The 16111-nt window shown below is 51.5% G+C and overlaps 11 protein-coding genes across 11 annotated transcripts; all 11 read right to left on the bottom strand.

Moving 5' to 3' along the window:
* Window positions 1-287: 287 nt before the first annotated feature.
* Window positions 288-944, bottom strand: DQ04_03741000 (putative 60S ribosomal protein L13; the record flags this gene model as incomplete). Its single annotated transcript, XM_009313077.1, has 1 exon — window positions 288-944. The coding sequence occupies one exon, from the start codon at window positions 942-944 to the stop codon at window positions 288-290; it is 657 nt and encodes a 218-aa protein (XP_009311352.1).
* Window positions 945-1344: 400 nt separating this feature from the next.
* Window positions 1345-1770, bottom strand: DQ04_03741010 (heat shock protein 20; the record flags this gene model as incomplete). Its single annotated transcript, XM_009313078.1, has 1 exon — window positions 1345-1770. One exon carries the CDS (start codon window positions 1768-1770, stop codon window positions 1345-1347), a length of 426 nt encoding a protein of 141 aa, XP_009311353.1.
* Window positions 1771-2509: 739 nt separating this feature from the next.
* Window positions 2510-4537, bottom strand: DQ04_03741020 (putative 3, 5-cyclic nucleotide phosphodiesterase; the record flags this gene model as incomplete). The annotated part of the gene is made up of 1 exon (XM_009313079.1): window positions 2510-4537. One exon carries the CDS (start codon window positions 4535-4537, stop codon window positions 2510-2512), a length of 2028 nt encoding a protein of 675 aa, XP_009311354.1.
* Window positions 4538-4919: 382 nt separating this feature from the next.
* Window positions 4920-5294, bottom strand: DQ04_03741030 (hypothetical protein; the record flags this gene model as incomplete). Its single annotated transcript, XM_009313080.1, has 1 exon — window positions 4920-5294. One exon carries the CDS (start codon window positions 5292-5294, stop codon window positions 4920-4922), a length of 375 nt encoding a protein of 124 aa, XP_009311355.1.
* A 780-nt stretch (window positions 5295-6074) lies between these two features.
* Window positions 6075-6722, bottom strand: DQ04_03741040 (hypothetical protein; the record flags this gene model as incomplete). The annotated part of the gene is made up of 1 exon (XM_009313081.1): window positions 6075-6722. One exon carries the CDS (start codon window positions 6720-6722, stop codon window positions 6075-6077), a length of 648 nt encoding a protein of 215 aa, XP_009311356.1.
* A 375-nt stretch (window positions 6723-7097) lies between these two features.
* DQ04_03741050 (hypothetical protein) lies at window positions 7098-9077 on the bottom strand (the record flags this gene model as incomplete). Its single annotated transcript, XM_009313082.1, has 1 exon — window positions 7098-9077. The coding sequence occupies one exon, from the start codon at window positions 9075-9077 to the stop codon at window positions 7098-7100; it is 1980 nt and encodes a 659-aa protein (XP_009311357.1).
* Window positions 9078-9350: 273 nt separating this feature from the next.
* Window positions 9351-10643, bottom strand: DQ04_03741060 (putative acyltransferase; the record flags this gene model as incomplete). Its single annotated transcript, XM_009313083.1, has 1 exon — window positions 9351-10643. The coding sequence occupies one exon, from the start codon at window positions 10641-10643 to the stop codon at window positions 9351-9353; it is 1293 nt and encodes a 430-aa protein (XP_009311358.1).
* Window positions 10644-10918: 275 nt separating this feature from the next.
* Window positions 10919-12229, bottom strand: DQ04_03741070 (hypothetical protein; the record flags this gene model as incomplete). Its single annotated transcript, XM_009313084.1, has 1 exon — window positions 10919-12229. One exon carries the CDS (start codon window positions 12227-12229, stop codon window positions 10919-10921), a length of 1311 nt encoding a protein of 436 aa, XP_009311359.1.
* A 731-nt stretch (window positions 12230-12960) lies between these two features.
* On the bottom strand, window positions 12961-14034 carry DQ04_03741080 (nuclear lim interactor-interacting factor; the record flags this gene model as incomplete). Its single annotated transcript, XM_009313085.1, has 1 exon — window positions 12961-14034. The coding sequence occupies one exon, from the start codon at window positions 14032-14034 to the stop codon at window positions 12961-12963; it is 1074 nt and encodes a 357-aa protein (XP_009311360.1).
* A 245-nt stretch (window positions 14035-14279) lies between these two features.
* DQ04_03741090 (hypothetical protein) lies at window positions 14280-15062 on the bottom strand (the record flags this gene model as incomplete). The annotated part of the gene is made up of 1 exon (XM_009313086.1): window positions 14280-15062. The coding sequence occupies one exon, from the start codon at window positions 15060-15062 to the stop codon at window positions 14280-14282; it is 783 nt and encodes a 260-aa protein (XP_009311361.1).
* A 224-nt stretch (window positions 15063-15286) lies between these two features.
* DQ04_03741100 (kinesin) lies at window positions 15287-16048 on the bottom strand (the record flags this gene model as incomplete). The annotated part of the gene is made up of 1 exon (XM_009313087.1): window positions 15287-16048. One exon carries the CDS (start codon window positions 16046-16048, stop codon window positions 15287-15289), a length of 762 nt encoding a protein of 253 aa, XP_009311362.1.
* Window positions 16049-16111: the final 63 nt, after the last annotated feature.

Below are 16111 nucleotides of genomic sequence, written 5' to 3' on the forward strand. Positions count from 1 at the left end.
AGACCTTGAGGTTGCCCTTCTGCGAGGAGCACGGGTTCCAGTGCTTCCGCCGGTGCACATGGGGGATCGCGTTGTTTCCCTTCGGCATAGGCGCTGCAGCTCTTGTGTCACAGAGAAATTAAACACCAAACAAAGAAAAGACAGAGCATCACAGTGACGAGAAAACCGCACCAGCCGGCGTAGGAGCACATTTCCCACTTCAGCAATACCAGTAGACATATATCATGGAAAGAAAAACAAAATCAGCGAAAAGAGAGCAGGTATTGATACCATTCAGCGCAGGGATATTACTTTTTCTCGTTCTCCTTCGCCTCCTTGCGCTCCACGCGCGCCTTACGGGCACCGAAGAAGCGGACAGCGCTGTGGTTCTTCTTGAGGAACTTGTACACGTTCTTCGTGCGCTCCTCCTCCGTCACCTTGCGCGGCGCCTCGGGGGCGGGCATCACAAGACCACCAACAGCCGCCGTGCCGAAGCGCGTGCGGTCCTGCGTGGCAGCCTTGACCTCCTCCTCGGAGGCCTCGCCCTTCTGTACCTTCTTGTGGCTCAGAGGGAAGAGCACCAGCTTGCTCATGTACGTCTTCAGGCGCTGGATGTTGATGTGCATGCCCTCCTCACTCTTGTTCTTGCGGCGGCGGTCCACACGGATGCCGATGGTGGCGGCATAGCGGGGGTTCAGGTCAGCTGCCTTGAGCTCCTCCAGCGTGAAGCCGTGGCCAAGGCGCTTCTTCATGTTGTGGCGCACCGTGGGGCAGTTCACCTGTGGGCGCAGCAGCTTGAGCGGACGCGGGAAGATCTTCTTCGCCTTCAGCAGGCGCAGGCGGCGGCGGCGCAGCTTCTGCGCGGGCTGGTTCAGGAAGACCTTGAGGTTGCCCTTCTGCGAGGAGCACGGGTTCCAGTGCTTCCGCCGGTGCACATGGGGGATCGCGTTGTTTCCCTTCGGCATTTTCTCGGCCTACTCTTTCCTTTGTTTTGTTGTTTATTGAACGGGTGCAGAGCAACAAAACAAGATAAGAAAAAAAAAGGTGAGAAGAGCAGCTGAGTAAGAAGGAGAGGTGAAAAGCGTGGCCCGATGTGTTACCAAGGAAGGAGATGTCAATGTACGAAAGAAGGAAACAGTCTGAATAAATAAGAGAAAACGAGATGCAAGGGTAAATGANTGTGTTACCAAGGAAGGAGATGTCAATGTACGAAAGAAGGAAACAGTCTGAATAAATAAGAGAAAACGAGATGCAAGGGTAAATGATGACGTACCCAAAAATCTTAAGAGGCATATATAAATATATAAATACATGCCAAGAAATACTATCCGACCCAGGGAATATGATCCTTTGGCCAACAGAATCCTAGTTAATCGTCACTGAATTCTTCGCGCGGTCCTCCTGCGTCTTGCTCTTGTTCACTTCCACTATCAGCACAGAATCCCGCAGGCGGGCCTTCACGCTGTCCTCCTTGGGGCGCGACGGCAGTTGCACACAGCGCTCGAACCGCCCCGATCCACGCTCCGACATGACGGCGAGGTGCTGCTCTTCCTCCTTTAGCAGCGACTTGCGGTTGCCACCAATGCAGAGGCGGTTGCCCTCAATATCGACGGAGATATCCTCGCGGCTCATCCCCGGAACGTCGGCGAGGATCTTGTAGCTGTCTGGATTCTCGATGATGTCGATTGCTGGGGCCCACGAGCCACGCGCAGTTGTTGCAAAGAACCCCGAGCCTGTGGCCGACTGCAGGCGGTTCAGCAAACGGTCCATATCACGGAACGGGTCCCACATGTTTAGCTGTTTGTTTGTCGCCTTTTTGTTGTTCTTTGGCTTTTGTTGAGATGAATGTTGGTTGATATAAGCACCTGCCCAAGAACAAAAAAGAAAATGGAGAGAGGAAAGAAGGGTGGTCCGGCTCGCAATAACAAAAAAAAGGAAACCTGAGGCAGCACGTACGGCATGTGATGACACTACGAAAAATAAGCGGGAATTCCAAAAGCACCGCCTTAAACAACCAAGCCAATTGTTTTTTCTTCTTATTTTCTTCCGGTTGTTGTTGGTGTTGTTGTTGTTGTTTTTGTGTTGTTGTTTTTGGACGATATGTGCAAGTGAATCAGCAGCATGCTTAGCAGAACGTGGAAATTCTCGAAGCTGGCGTGCGCTGCAGCAGCAAACGTGCTTCTCCGCTATTTTCGCATCCTCACAGAGCCATGCACATCACATAGAAAAGGGGGAGGGGGAGGGGAGGTGGAGTGAATGAAATGCATATACCACGATCGCACGCAACAAGGGAAATGAGACGCGTGGAGCTACAAGTTTGGGCCCTCCACTCGGCACGCACAAAACTGCAGTCCACTGTGAAAGATGGTTATCATAAGTATTTACATTATCCATCTAAAGAACCCATTCAAGGTTCCAGAAAAAAAAAAAAGGAGCTTCGCTGTTGGATACAAGTAAAATAGGGTAAAATAGGGCAAATAATAGAGGAATGAGCGAGTGGGTAAGGAAAGTACAGTTCATTCGCGCACGCTTAAACGCTTCCGCCGTGCTCTTCCTGGTAGCTCTGCCATGCCTCCTTGTTGTCGCTGCAATATTGCAGCGCGAAACGTAAAGATGGAAGGAACTCGGAGAGTGCCTCAACCATGGGAATAACTATATACATCATAAAGGAAATTTGACCCTTTGGAAAATCTACTATTTCTTTTCGGCGGTCCATGAAGGGGGAAACAGTGAGATTGCATGCCACCTCCGCATCACCCTGGTTGTAAAACTCATTGGCGATATTCCTCGCCCACTCCGCGTAAATGTAGTGAGGGCGTGCGCAGTTTGAGATATCAGCCATTTTGATGCTCATCGAGAGCGCCAAGCGAACGTCTTCCTTGTTGCTAAACCAATCTGTTGTCTCTGCCATACGTACTTGGAAGTTTTTGAAGATACGGCCGTGGTTCCCCATGTCCGTGGCTAGCACCATCTCGATCATTGTCTCCCGAACAGCAAGCAGTTGCTCACTGCTAAGCGGCGCGAAGATGTTGTACCGCGGGTTTCTAATCATTTCGAAAACGCAGGCAATATGATGGTTTTCAAGGATAGATCGGTCATTGTACAGTGTGCTCAGATACGCATTCGTTTTGGTGTGAAAATTGTTGTTGAGACCTGGATGGTCAAAGTCGTGAATTGCCCCAGCGAGTAGACCCGCTAGAAGCTCCTCTTTGCTTAGTTGGCACTTCTCCTTCAGTCCCGCCACAACCATGATGTAGTAATTGATTTGAGTGACGTCTGCAGCGTGCATGGCGTTATGATACGGGTTAGGATGGTAGCCCGCCTGAACACCAATGAGAAAACGCTGCAACACCGCATCAGCGAGGTGGAAATGCGCCACAAGATCCATCTTATAAAGCAACATATAAGTTGTATAGAACAGCGCGTTGCCATTCGTTATAATATCTAGTTGTATTGTGTCGTAATCCCATCGGTCCACGCCCCGGAAGATCTCAAACACGTCTCTCACCATTTGGCGTGAGGTGGTCGCTAGGAGAGGCTGCAACTCGGGGAAGTCTAGGACGGTGATAATACTATCAATTTTGCTCCCAGGGGTAAGAGGGAATGCGGCACGGATGCACGCCAAGAGGGCTTGATCCACATTCTCTTCAACAGGGTAGTGCTCCTCTGCCTGAGGAACGTGCTGGAAGTACTGCGCTCCACCATTCTCGTATAGCGCATCTAATGGATGCTTGTGTATTTGTCCTTCACTCAGCATATGGAGCTGCCGTTCGAGGGCCTTGACCTCGAGGGCAAGCTTTATTGTATTTTGTGCTGTAATGGCTGATTCCTCCCGCAATGGTCGAAGAATGACAAGAAGCTCTTGGGCCTTCTCTTTGCACTTTCGTGCACTCGCCAACTTTACAACGTAGTCGCACTCCAACTTTTTCAAATGAGAAACGCGGTTTTTCATATCAGCGGCGCATTGGCTGATCCGCATCATGCGTATCATCGGTTCTAAGAAGTACTCAAATACCACACCGCGGTTTGGAGAGTGTCCTGATCCTGAGACCCGATCAAGAGGGCAAAGATACACGTATTTTACACCTGGTTGCTTGCTATTGACAACAGTGAATTGAACTTCTCTCGTATCGTACGTGGAAGCTCGCACAGTTGCCTTGTTCTTTAGCACATCTGATGCGAGTGACTTGAAGAATGGGCCCCACGGAAACGGTATGCCGGCGGCCTCCTTTGACGCCAGCAGTTCATTGTTAGTGAAGCGCCGCGCAAACACAGCGCCGTTCTTCTCATCGCGGTACGCAATGGTGAAGTCCCCTGTGTTTGGCGCACAGAAGAGCAGCAGCGTTCCGGTCGACACCGCGCTGCCCCTCTGGCGGTCATCCATGGCGACAGCGCCCGACTCTATAATGTACTTCTCCTTCCCCGGCATCCGCATCGGAGCCTCGGCAGGCACGGTGGGGGAGAAGCCGTCCAACTTCGGCGGCAGGCTCCCTGTACCGTCACTCAGTAGAGTTGGCAGCGGCCCGCTCGTCGCCTCCTTTGTCGCGCCGCAGCCCATCACACCGCCCTCACCACGTATGTACAACTGTGTGCGTGTGTGTGTTCCTATTATACCTCTTACTCACCCTCGAGGGACGAAATCATCGCATGAAGGAAAAACAGTGAAGAACAGGCGGTATTGAGAAAAAAAAGTCAGAGCAATCCAGGCATATTTCTCCCACTATCTCGCCGATATTTCGATATTACTTATTATTCCTTGTTAACTATCACCCGTCTTCCTCATCAGTGGCTCACTCTACACGGTCGGCAGCAGCAGTCACCAGATGTGCTTGCAAAGAGGCATGATAGCAGACGCCCCCACCCCTCGCCACACCAAATATATATTTAATAAGAGGAATAATTTCGAGTGAAGAACACACGACATTCACCGTCAAGCAGATTTACCGTTCCGCAATACTCCACAAAGCGAATATGGAGTCGAGACACCTCCCTCCCTCTATCCCTGCATAGCGACGCATTGAACCAAAATATCCAAACGAAAGTCCCGCCAATCCCTCAGTATCCAAAACTTGTGAAATATAAAGCGCGTACTTCGACGCCAACCTCCCATTCAGCGAGTCTTGAGAAACATTTAAGTGAATGTACACCAGTGGTAGCATCGTTGGATGCCCCAACGGCAGCAGTACCATCTTTGTCACTACATGGGCCAGAAACCTCAGACGCCAGAGTGGCAACCGCACCATCGAAGCGCCCACATCCCACCTCTCTGAGAAAGTCAAAGATGCGTAGCACTTCACCCTCTGAAGCGCCGCCATACGACTAAGGCGTGTGAAATTTTCAAAAACATCCGCTCCACTGCAGCAAACTTGCAGTCAGAAGAGGCGCGGTACCGCCACTCACGCCTGTGCCGCGGCCACCTCACACCTGCAGGCGAAAGAGAAGGAGAACGCTCACCAGAAATACGAGAATCAAGGCACCAACTGCAAGTCCAGCCCTGAAGAGGTGTGAAGTCCTTCAATATACAGCAAGTGAAGAATGCAGCACGTGATAGAGTGAGACAAGAAGAGATGTGAACAAGGATAGCCTCGAAGGGTCTGCCTTCTCCACACGTATGCGTGCAGCCGCAGTTGCCGACAGCAAAAAAAAAGGCCAAGCGGCACCTCCGACCTCTGGTAGGGGTGCCACCCAACTCATTCACGGCCGCCTAAAAACAGACCACACCCATCATTGGATGGACGCAATCGCTGAGGTAAAGAAAAAAAAAAAACGAACGCCATGACGCACAACATAGAAGTATGCCCAACACAACAGGCATGTTCCACATCACGCTGCAGCAGCGCGACCAAACAAAGGAAAAAGCAGCATTAACAAAACGCATTGATTTAATAAATCCCCCCCCCCAAAAAAAAAAAAGAAACGAAAAGAAAAAGGGGCCCTTTCTCGCTTCCGTTGTGTACCCAGCGGGGTAAAAAGTTCCTCCATAGAGCGCACCTGTTCCTACGGCCGAAGAGGGACCTGGACGGTTTGTCCGAATAACAACAACAGGAAGGAGTGTCCGCCTCAACAATGATTTAGAGGGGGATGGGACAAGGCGCCTACTTAAAACGGAAAACGGGAGGAGACTGACGCACAGGGTTAACAGGGCGAAACGGTTGTTGTCGCCTTTCTCGAGCAACTGAAGACTCTGTCGAAACGCCTGGCGATCCAGTGTGCCTCCTCGGCGTGGCCAGTCGATTGATCGTGGGGTTGTTTGTCGGTATTGTAGCGCACGGCACATGCGACGACGGATGCGAAGAGCGGCGGATTTGTCTTTCCTTCGACTCCTCTGTAAAGTTCAGCAGCCGGCCATAATTGGGCGACGGTGGGGTGATAATAGTGTTTGCGGGCCCACGGGGAAGGGCAAGTTTCTCGATGCGCCTGCTCGTTTCGAAGACGGTGATGCCGGGACGAATGACGCTCTCGTCCGAGCCGCGCCGCACCCCCGCGTTTGGTCGCCGCGCCGAAGAGGACAGTGCCGAGCACCTGCGCTGCGGCGGGGAATCCAGGTACTCTCGCAGCGGCGGCACGAGGGGGATGATACTGCTCGGGTGCAGACGCCCCGCCTCCGCTTGGCGCTGCTGCTTCCGCGCGGCATCCCTGTACAAACATGCAAAAACATCACGCCGCAGCTCACCCGCGTTTGGATCTTCGTGCGCGAACAGAGACGCATGGTCGCTCCTTGGAGCAGCGCTCTCTGTCAGCATCTCCGGGTGTTGACCAATTTCGGTTTGTAGCAAAAGAAAAAAAAAGGAACGGTACTTGTAGCGGCGCAAAGCACATCGAGGAAGGGAAGAAGGTGGCAAAGGAAGGCAAAAAAAAGGGATAAAAGGGTATCAGCGTGACGTTGCATATAGCAGTTATAATTTTCACACACGTCATTGCGCAGAAAGTGAGCGCACAAACGTACCTTTTCTCGCGTTTCCCCGTTTGTTTCCCTCTCCACCCTCCTTGAAACTTGTTAGTGATGGAAAATGCAAATGTACACCATGAATGAGACACTAGTGGAAGGTCTTCAATTTCGTCTAAGAAGCAAAAACAAAATAAGTGGGACTCTCAAGAGGACAGCACTAACGTGCCTGTCAACGGTACAAAGATGGAGGCATGCAGAGCGATGCCTCCGTGTCGTCAGTGCCTCCACTCGCCACCGTGTTATAGATGCGATTGTATATGCGTTCATACACCGATAGATCATCCCTGCCTTCTGGCAGCAGCGCCTCAGGCTTTTCCGGCGACATGAGCGGCACCTGCGGGGGTCGCCTCAGACTGCGCACCGGCACACTCTCGCGGCGACCCAGCGCAAACTCCCGCGGCGTTGTCGTCGCCGGTCGTGGAGCACTCGACGGGCGTCGCTGCAGCCGCGCCTCCCGCTCCCGCCGGAGGCGACGCGCCTCCTCTTGTCGCTCCAAGTACTCCTGTACGCCCCATGCGGTGCCGTCACCGCCGTACACGCTTTCTCCGCGCGAGGAATTCATCGGCGTGGCCTCGCGCTCGGGCCTGAAGCTGCAGCCCCTCACTTTCTCCGCCTCTTTGCGCTCCCGCAGTTCCCGCAGTCTCCCTTCTCTACGCACAAGCCACTTTTGATTGCGCTCGACCACACTCTCTGACCCTCCGACCGTCGGGCCCCTACCGTTCGTGACGGGTGCAAAGGTGCACTCCGCACGTTGACGCTGCTCTTGTTCTTCCCGCAGTCGCCTGAGTTTTTCGAGACGGCGCTCCTCGTACGATTGAAGTGCCTCTGCCATAGATTCCGGGAGTGAGGCCACACGAGACGCACCACCATCACCGTTGCTGCTGTCCTGGAAAGATGGAGCAGTCATTGTCGTCGCCGTCGCTGCTACCGTTGCTGCCGCCGTAGCAGCAGCCGGGTCTACATGTCTAGGCGTTTGCCGCGGGTGACGATACAGACGCTCAAGAGATGTCTCGGGAAGCTTCGCCGCAATGGCCTCACTCACCGGATTAATAGCAGGCTGGTGGCGCCGTAACTCCTGCTCCTCCTCTCGGTGCCGCTTTTCCTCCTTCAATGTCAGGCTTTGTATGTGCTTCTGCATTAGTTCATCTTCAACACTATGAAACCTCGGGGTCACAGCTGCGTATGGACTTATTCTCGGTGTAAAAGGGGCCACATCACCAACCAGCAACTCACGCTGTTTCCGCAAACGGCGCTCCTCCTTCTCATAGCTTTCTGCGTATAGTCGCTCTCCCACATCGCCGTTTCGATGCAGAGTGGCGGCGTATAAAGTAATCTGAGGAGTTGGTTCTGTCTCTTTTTCCAGTTGATGCTGCTCCCATCTCTTCATTTGCGCGATGCGATCCCGCTCAAGCATAGCCTCAACTCCACTGAGGCCGGAGAGACCCTCCTTTTCCCGACGGCGAGCCGCAAGCCTCTCCGAGTGGGGATTAATCATTGGTGTCCCCTGAACCTCGCTCAGGTCCTGCAGTATCTTCGCCGTGCGTGCTGCCTCTTTACACTGCTCACGTCGACGGTACCAATCGGCGCGTGCCTCTGCAGCCATCTTTCGTGCCCTCGGCGTTGCAAAACGTCCTCTGCGAGATATGTTCGGCTGAAACGGCGCAATAGTGCTCATCTCTTTGAGCATTTCCTCTTCGCGGCGCCTTGCCTCACACGCGCGGCGTTCCTCCGCCTCTTTTGCGCGGAGGAGGAGGCGATTCTCTATCGGCTCCCCCCGGCGTGGTGTGTTTCTAAGAGATGCGTACGTCACGTTCGGTGCGGGGCGAAGCTCACTCAGTTCCTCTTCTATTGCCCGCTGCCTCATGGCTTCCTTCTGTTCCGCGGCGAGGCGCCCTTTATCAAGCAGAACCTCATGGATCGGCTTCCCACACCGGGGCCCAGCACTTTCCCTCTGACCGCGCGACGATACGGCACCGCCGCCTCTCGCGCTTGGTCCGGCGATAGCGATGGAGTGCCGCTCGCTGCCCATCTCTCCCTTCAGGCGAAGGCATTTTGGCAGCGGCGCCTCTAGAATGCTGTTGACGCGGTCCGCGAACAACCCCATCGAAAACGACGGTGTTTCACGCTGGTCATCAAGCCACAATTCCATCAATTGGTACTATATTCTCAGGTGTAAACACGGAGGAAAGGAATAATGAAGTAACAATGAAAATAAAGATAATTGTAAATAGTGAGAGAACGCGTTGCATGCATTAGCCTACATAACATGACCGTGAATTGGCGTTCGTACGCACTGAATAGTCTCGATTCGCCTTGCACCACTGTTTTATTTTTTTTTTCTTCTTGTTCGTTGTTGTTGTTGTTTTTTTGGATTGGTCTTCTTTTGTCGTTGTTTTCGGGTAGCGTGGCTTCCTCTGCTGCACTACTCCGTCGAATGCGCACTTACCCGGTCTTTTTTTCTTTGAATTCTCTCGTAATCACGATACGTGCAAGAGCTGGTGCAACACTGAAGGACGGTGGCCATCATCTGCTGGCAGCGTTTTGCATACAAAGCGGCATCGTTTCTCTCGTCGTCTGTTGGAGTGTACACGGGCAAAGCACGCACCTCCACATGCGTCACAAACTGAGAGCAGAGCCGCAACAAAAGATCACTGATATTGTTGCCACCGCACGCGCGGCCTGTCCAACACGGGTTGAAATGCTTATATGGGATGCTCACACAGATCATCTGTATAGGCTCGCCTGGCTCCATCGCCCCTTTCCTGAACATGAACAGAGCCCGCTGATTTGCTGTGGTTCCCTCAGGGAATATCATAATTTGTGGGGCCTTGGGGTTTCTATTCTTAGCGCGCTTCCTAATCGCATCGGCGGTATACTTGCGGGACTCGGAAGCGCCACGATCTACTGTAACGGCATCCATTACCCGTACGACATCAGCGAAGCAGGGTACCTTCTCAGCGTTCTCTTTCCGCGTGACAAAGGATGGGAAGTTCCCTATAATGCAGAGGATAGTCACCTCCATGATACAGGAGTGGTTACCAATCAAGATCTTGCACTCCGATCCATCAGCGACTCTTCCAAAGAGTTTGACATGATAGATACCCGCCGCTGCTGCGCCAATATGAGCAAAGACGCAGGCAATATTGCTCCATATTGCAAACCAATAAGGGTTGTCGCGGCGGTTTCGCCCATTTAACCCGGTTAAACTAATTAGGTACATAGAAGTTACCGCGCAGAAAAAAAAACAGAAAATGCGCAGGAACAGAAGGCCTGTAACGACGAAGAACACAACCTTCGTTCGCTCATATAACGTCCAAGGCGTATCGTATGTCAAGGCGATTTCGGGACCAACCTCGGGTGGGTTATTTGTTAGGTAAGAGTCATCGAGAAGAAGTCTCCTAGGGCCACTAAAAACGAGATCTCGTATATTTTCAATCACAAAAAGCGCAACCAAAAATGTCAGTTGTAGAAGGAAGTACCGCCAGATCATCTCCGCCCAGGTGAAGTGAGAGAGAGCCACGCCGATCTCCGTTGGAGTTGGGGTGTGATCCCTAATCCTGTTTAGAGCTGCGCTTGCATGATTCTTAAAATCCTCCATTTGGACACGCCCATCACCGTTAGAATCCAACTTCTCCATCATCCTTCGCATCGTCTCATTCACTGTTTCCTCCACGAAGCATCTGTATTGGAGGGTCGTCGAGCGTATGGTCTCCATTATACGCTCCTCTGTTTCAGGGGGTCCAAACGACTGCCTACAAAGAATCAACATGATGAGAAGGCCGATGGGTAGCCGTAAGAATTGACTTAAAAACATAATGAATGTAATTAACTTCTGAAGAAAGATAGATAGGTACTAGTGAATAGGATGAGAAGAAGAAGGAAGAACAGAGAGAATTTATTGTTACGGAGCGATCCACCACCGCCTTACAATACATTAAAGAATAAACGCCACGCACAACGTGACAGAAGAGCAAATGAAAAACACAGGCTTTATTTTTTTGTCTGGTTATAGTTCTTGTTTTGCTTCAATTGTGGAGTTTCTCTTTTCTTCGCCTCTTGCCGCAGCACAACTAAAGCCTTTTTTTTTTCTTTGTTTCGTTGCGACGTCAAATTCCCGTCGACCTGGGCTTTGGTCTCCCGCTCCGGGTCTACCGTATCCCACAAATAGTACAAGTCGTCTGTCTCATTGTAGCCAACATAATACAGAAATTTTGTGTCATTCTCATCGACCGACGCACAACGCCAGAGCGCAAAACATGTTGTTTCGCTTACACTATCTGTTTTGTGAAAAGCAAAGGCATCGTACCGGTAAGGGTATGACCGTGGATACATCGGCCCGTATCCTATTAAAAGCTCCTCGCCCTTCTTGGTGTCGCGTGCTGTCATGACACTTAGTCGCCCCTCAACATGCTTTGTCTCCTGTATCCATCCGCAGTTGCTCTCCTCAGACTCGCTTGGTTCATTGATAAACGGTGTGAATGTATCCTGCAGCTCTTCAAAGACGACGTTAAAATAATCCGCGCAGTTGAGATCAACCAGGGCGTACTTAGCAATAGGTCGCCCCAGCTTGGCCTGCTCCCCACTCAGTGCGTCAGTATAGCCTGGGTAGACGCCGATGATCGTGTGGGCGGGGATGTCTGCTGCGGCTACCACACCGATGCCGCCGCCCTTTTCTGGTCGCTTTGCCTTTGTCAAAGACGCGCACGAGGCCTCCGTCTGAAAGAAACCCGTGACAATGCGGCGCAGCCTTGCGATAAGTTTTGCGTCCTCCGCCGCCGAATGCGGCTGCTCCGCAGCGCTGGCAACGGCCAGCAACTCCTGGACCACGCACTGCGGGTACTCCTCCTTGATGGAAAGAGCACGGATAGATGCACGCCGCGCGTCGCACGGCTCACGGACTGCTGATGCAATCTCAGGAATAGGCACGTCCTCGCAGCTGAAGCACGCGCAGAGATGGGATTCGAAGCCGCGGTTTGCCGGCTTCGAAGCTATTTGCGCGTCAGTCGCCTCGTTGGAGCAGCCGCAATGCACCGTGCTCCCACAGCAGTAGCACACTTTCATGTCCTTGTTGCCCTCCGGCTGACGGCAGATAGGGCACAGCTTGTACACAGACTCAACCTGGAACTGAATGAACGCCCGCCACACGTCAGTGTCCGTCAGCTGCTGATACGGTGGATCGAGTTTTAGGGTGCTGTTCCAAATACTAATGCTGTACGTGTTATTCCACCAGAAGTATCGCTTTGATTCTTCATCTTCGTTGAGCGACCACTCGCAGCACGCGGTCGGCACCACATCAGGCATCGCTTCTTACGTCATACGCTCAATAGTAAAAATTTGGAGTTTATTGCAATATATGTACATACACACGAAAATGGAAGGAAGGGAGAGAAATAGGGAAGTGTATGGAAGAATACGAAGCAAATCGAAAGATATTACACTTTCATTTCTCTCCCAGAGATGACAAAGACAAGCTGATGCGAAGCAGATACTTCCTCCCAAAATACTGTTTCAATCATATGTCTTCACTGTACTTTACTGCACGACCTCGTATACATGTAAACAGAACGAAGCAGCCTGCAAAAATGAAACCCCACATTCATTTCTGAGAGAATGGAGAAAACGAAGAAAAAAGAAAACGACCGAACTTCACCCACACCAGATACAGGCATCAAATTACCAGCACAGTACAAGTGTGCCGTCTTGAGACCCCCGAGGCGTGGTGCACCTCCTGATGCAAGAGCACAGAACACAAAGCACAATGAATGAACGCAACGTATATATATATATAGGTGTATATATATATATACAGGTGTATATATAGTGAAGAAGCCTGGTAGAGAGCGCCGCAAAAAACAATCAAAAAAGGAGGGATTATGAAGAACAAAAGAGCAGTCTCCTCTTACACCGAACAAAAGAGCAGAGACCGAACAAAAAAAAACTAGACGGAAGCCATGACAAGAAGCAGAGGTTGTTGTACAGAAGAATTTTTTTTTTCGGAGTGCATACTGAAACCATATGTATGCGATATACCTTCACCTTGTTAGCGTGCCCTCCCTCTGCAGAGGACACGACGCGACGTAGCGAGGTCGCGGCGCGTCAGCGTTAGGAAAGCGGTCTTGCCTGAGTGTCAACACATCGACGGTTCCGCCCGTGTCGCACAGCACCGACCGCAGCTGCAGTTTTGGGTGGTGATGGAATGCCTCGACAGAAACTACGGGGCCACGCAAGACGTCATCGATGATGTCCGCAAGAACGAAAAGTGTAGTGTCAAACCTTGAACGCACCCCACTCTCACCGCGGAAGTCGGTGACAAGTATAGAATTTCGTGGACTCGCCCGCAAACAGTCTGGTGTATTGTCAATGATAATTGTACGATCAGATGGCCGTCCCAACGCGGTGATGTCCTTCACATAGCCCGGCTTCTCAGTCCACCACCTCTCGTGGCGATAGACGCAGTGCCGAATGCAGTGATGCAGATCAATCTTGCGTATCACTTCCATCGCGTAGTGTCGCTCTCCTGCCGTCCACACGATCACCTCACAGCGCCCTTGCAAAATGTCAAGGAGCCGGTACGCCCCCGGCCTTTGGATGATCGGTCCATTGCGTGAGTACACAAGTGTTTCATCAAGGTCTAGCACAACTACAAGTTTTCCCTCGTCAATTGCACGCATGGAGGGAAGAAAGAAATTATGAGTACCTGCATCGCTCCGTGTTGTGGGCCGGTATGATACCTCGTGCGGCAAGAAATGGCATCGATGTGGACTGTGCCAAGATTTCTGGTGATCACTATACTCCACAGGCCCATGACACTCATCTCGTAACGCTGTAGCCGAGGAGAAGCGGCGGTAGTCCCTGGCAAGAAACACACTTGGCTTTGAGCCGTAGCAAGAAGTTATGTCTCCCATCGGGTCGGATGGACGACGCAGAAACTCTTTTCTCTTAGGGGTGCCGCCTGCGCTTCTGCTCAACGATGATAAAACCGTCGCACTTGTGGGCCGCTCAGCAGCACAGCATGGCGTTGATGTATGCGTCGGCCGGCCCTTTTGTCGTAGTGAACTGTGGTGTGTTTGCGGCCCTGGACTGCCATCCCGTCTTCGCACGTACATTTTTTGCACCCACTTTCACCACCTACGAAAAAAAAACTTTCACTAAGGCGGAGGAAGAAAGGAAAGAAAATAAGAATATCAGCCACGGGTCTACAAACAGCAGTCTCGAAACACAAAATAATAATAATAATAATAATACATACATACATACATGCACTTTCACAGGGCAAACGCACCAAAAGAAAAGCGGGATAATATATCTACACACAGGTGTGCAGTAAACAACAAGGGGAAATTCCTCACGATCACGCCGCGATCTGCCCCTGTGCTTCTGAGAAAAAGCGCACAGGGACAACGCGTCGGGTGTCATGCACGCAATGCTCCTCCAGCCCACTGGCAGTAACGCCTGCGTCCGGGGGAATCCACGCTGACTGATACCCATGTGCTGGCCAATTCTTTCTAAGGTGGTGATTCCTCTTGTCGATGACCACCACACTGCCAACACGAACAACACACTCAACGATAACGGGACCGTAGTTGACCGCCTTCTTAACGTTTCTTGATAGATACACACCCTCCCCTAGAACCCCTTTCATAGACGGCTTAAATCCCTCCCGCATAATGTGTTTACACGCCTCGAGTGTAGTTCCGTGGAACATAATAAGCTCCTTCCCAGGCGCGCACTCACGCAAGTGTTGCGATAGAAGCGACGCTACAACTCGGGCACGGCAAACGTAGCATTCTTTTCTGTTCTCTGGGCAGTTGGATGCGTGCTCATCGTAGCAGAAAGTTGGGATCGCCTCAGCGCAGAACTCGCATGAACGCACATTGTTTGGGCACTGTTGTATGTGAAAAACAAGGCTCGATGAGTCAAGCGGTATGAGACACAATGGGCATTGTCGGGGTCCACGCGTAGTATCACAAGAGCCTAGGCATGGAATCATGCCCTGCGGCTTTGCTGCCTCACGATCCTGCGTTTGGCGCGACACAGCTGCAGTGCCAGGACTCGCTGCTCCTGGCCTACCATACCTTTTCTGTGTGTCCTGAAGAAGGGACTCGAGAACCGACGAAGTCCTCTGAGGCAGCATCCGCCCCCTCCCCTGTCAGCAGCGCCGCAGAAGAGGGACTGCCATGGTTATCATAAAAAAAAAAACACAAGTATATATATATATAAAGAAGCCATAAAGCACCTCCGCTCTCAAAGCAGCGCGGCTCGCCCCCCCCCCACATTGTCAAATACAAATAAAAGCGCATCAGAACAATGAAAGAAAAACGAAATCCGAGACACATGCAATACCCAAAAAATAGGATTTCATGCACTAAAAGCGAACACCTCGAAAGTAAACAGAGGCCGCTCGCACAAATATTGGATGGCATCCGTTTTGAGTTTGGGTATTTCAAAAAGCTTCGCAAAACCCCAGTGAGGATTTGGAGTGTTCTCTGATGTCGATGAGGTAAAGTAACGCTCTTCACGATCACATAGAAGAGTGAATTTGCAAAATGCATGCGCACAGCAGCTCCTTGGAATGCCAGTTGCACCTACAACATGGAGACAGAATCGTAATTTCCCGCCCACCAAAGCCATTGGATTGTCTTCGTGAACGGCCTGTGGTTCACAAGGGAAGAGCTGAATCTGCAACTTTGCTTCTGTCAGCACACCAGTCTCCGATAGCAGACCAATGAAAAATGAGCGTCGGTGTCCATGCAACACACTTTCGAGTGATATATCGCACTTACCCTTAAAGAACTGCGATGAGGATTTGTTGTCAAGGGATGAAATAAAGCCCTCTGATGCTGCCTCCACTCGCCTTCGCAGGGCAATGTTGCCTAGGCGAATATTATTGAGTGCCACCTCTAGTTTATCCTTTGTGGAGGAGAAACCCTCTGTAGAGCCCACCGTGTGGCGAAGAGAATCGCGCTCCCACACAAGTTTTCCAACCTCATCAAGCTTGTTTTGCTTCTGTCGCGCCAGTGCCTCCAACCTTCCTTCCAGCGAAGAGACTAGTTCCTTGAGGCGCTTCATCTCAACATTCTTCTTCGTATCATTTATTCTCACAGTGTTAGTGATGGCCATTGCGTTCTGAGCATACTCCAATGTAGATATAGTCTCGGTCAAATTAAATGCGGCGGGCGATAC

This window comes from Trypanosoma grayi (genome assembly GCF_000691245.1).
Source record: "Trypanosoma grayi strain ANR4 Tgr_374_V1, whole genome shotgun sequence".
In the NCBI taxonomy this organism is placed as follows: domain Eukaryota; phylum Euglenozoa; class Kinetoplastea; order Trypanosomatida; family Trypanosomatidae; genus Trypanosoma; species Trypanosoma grayi.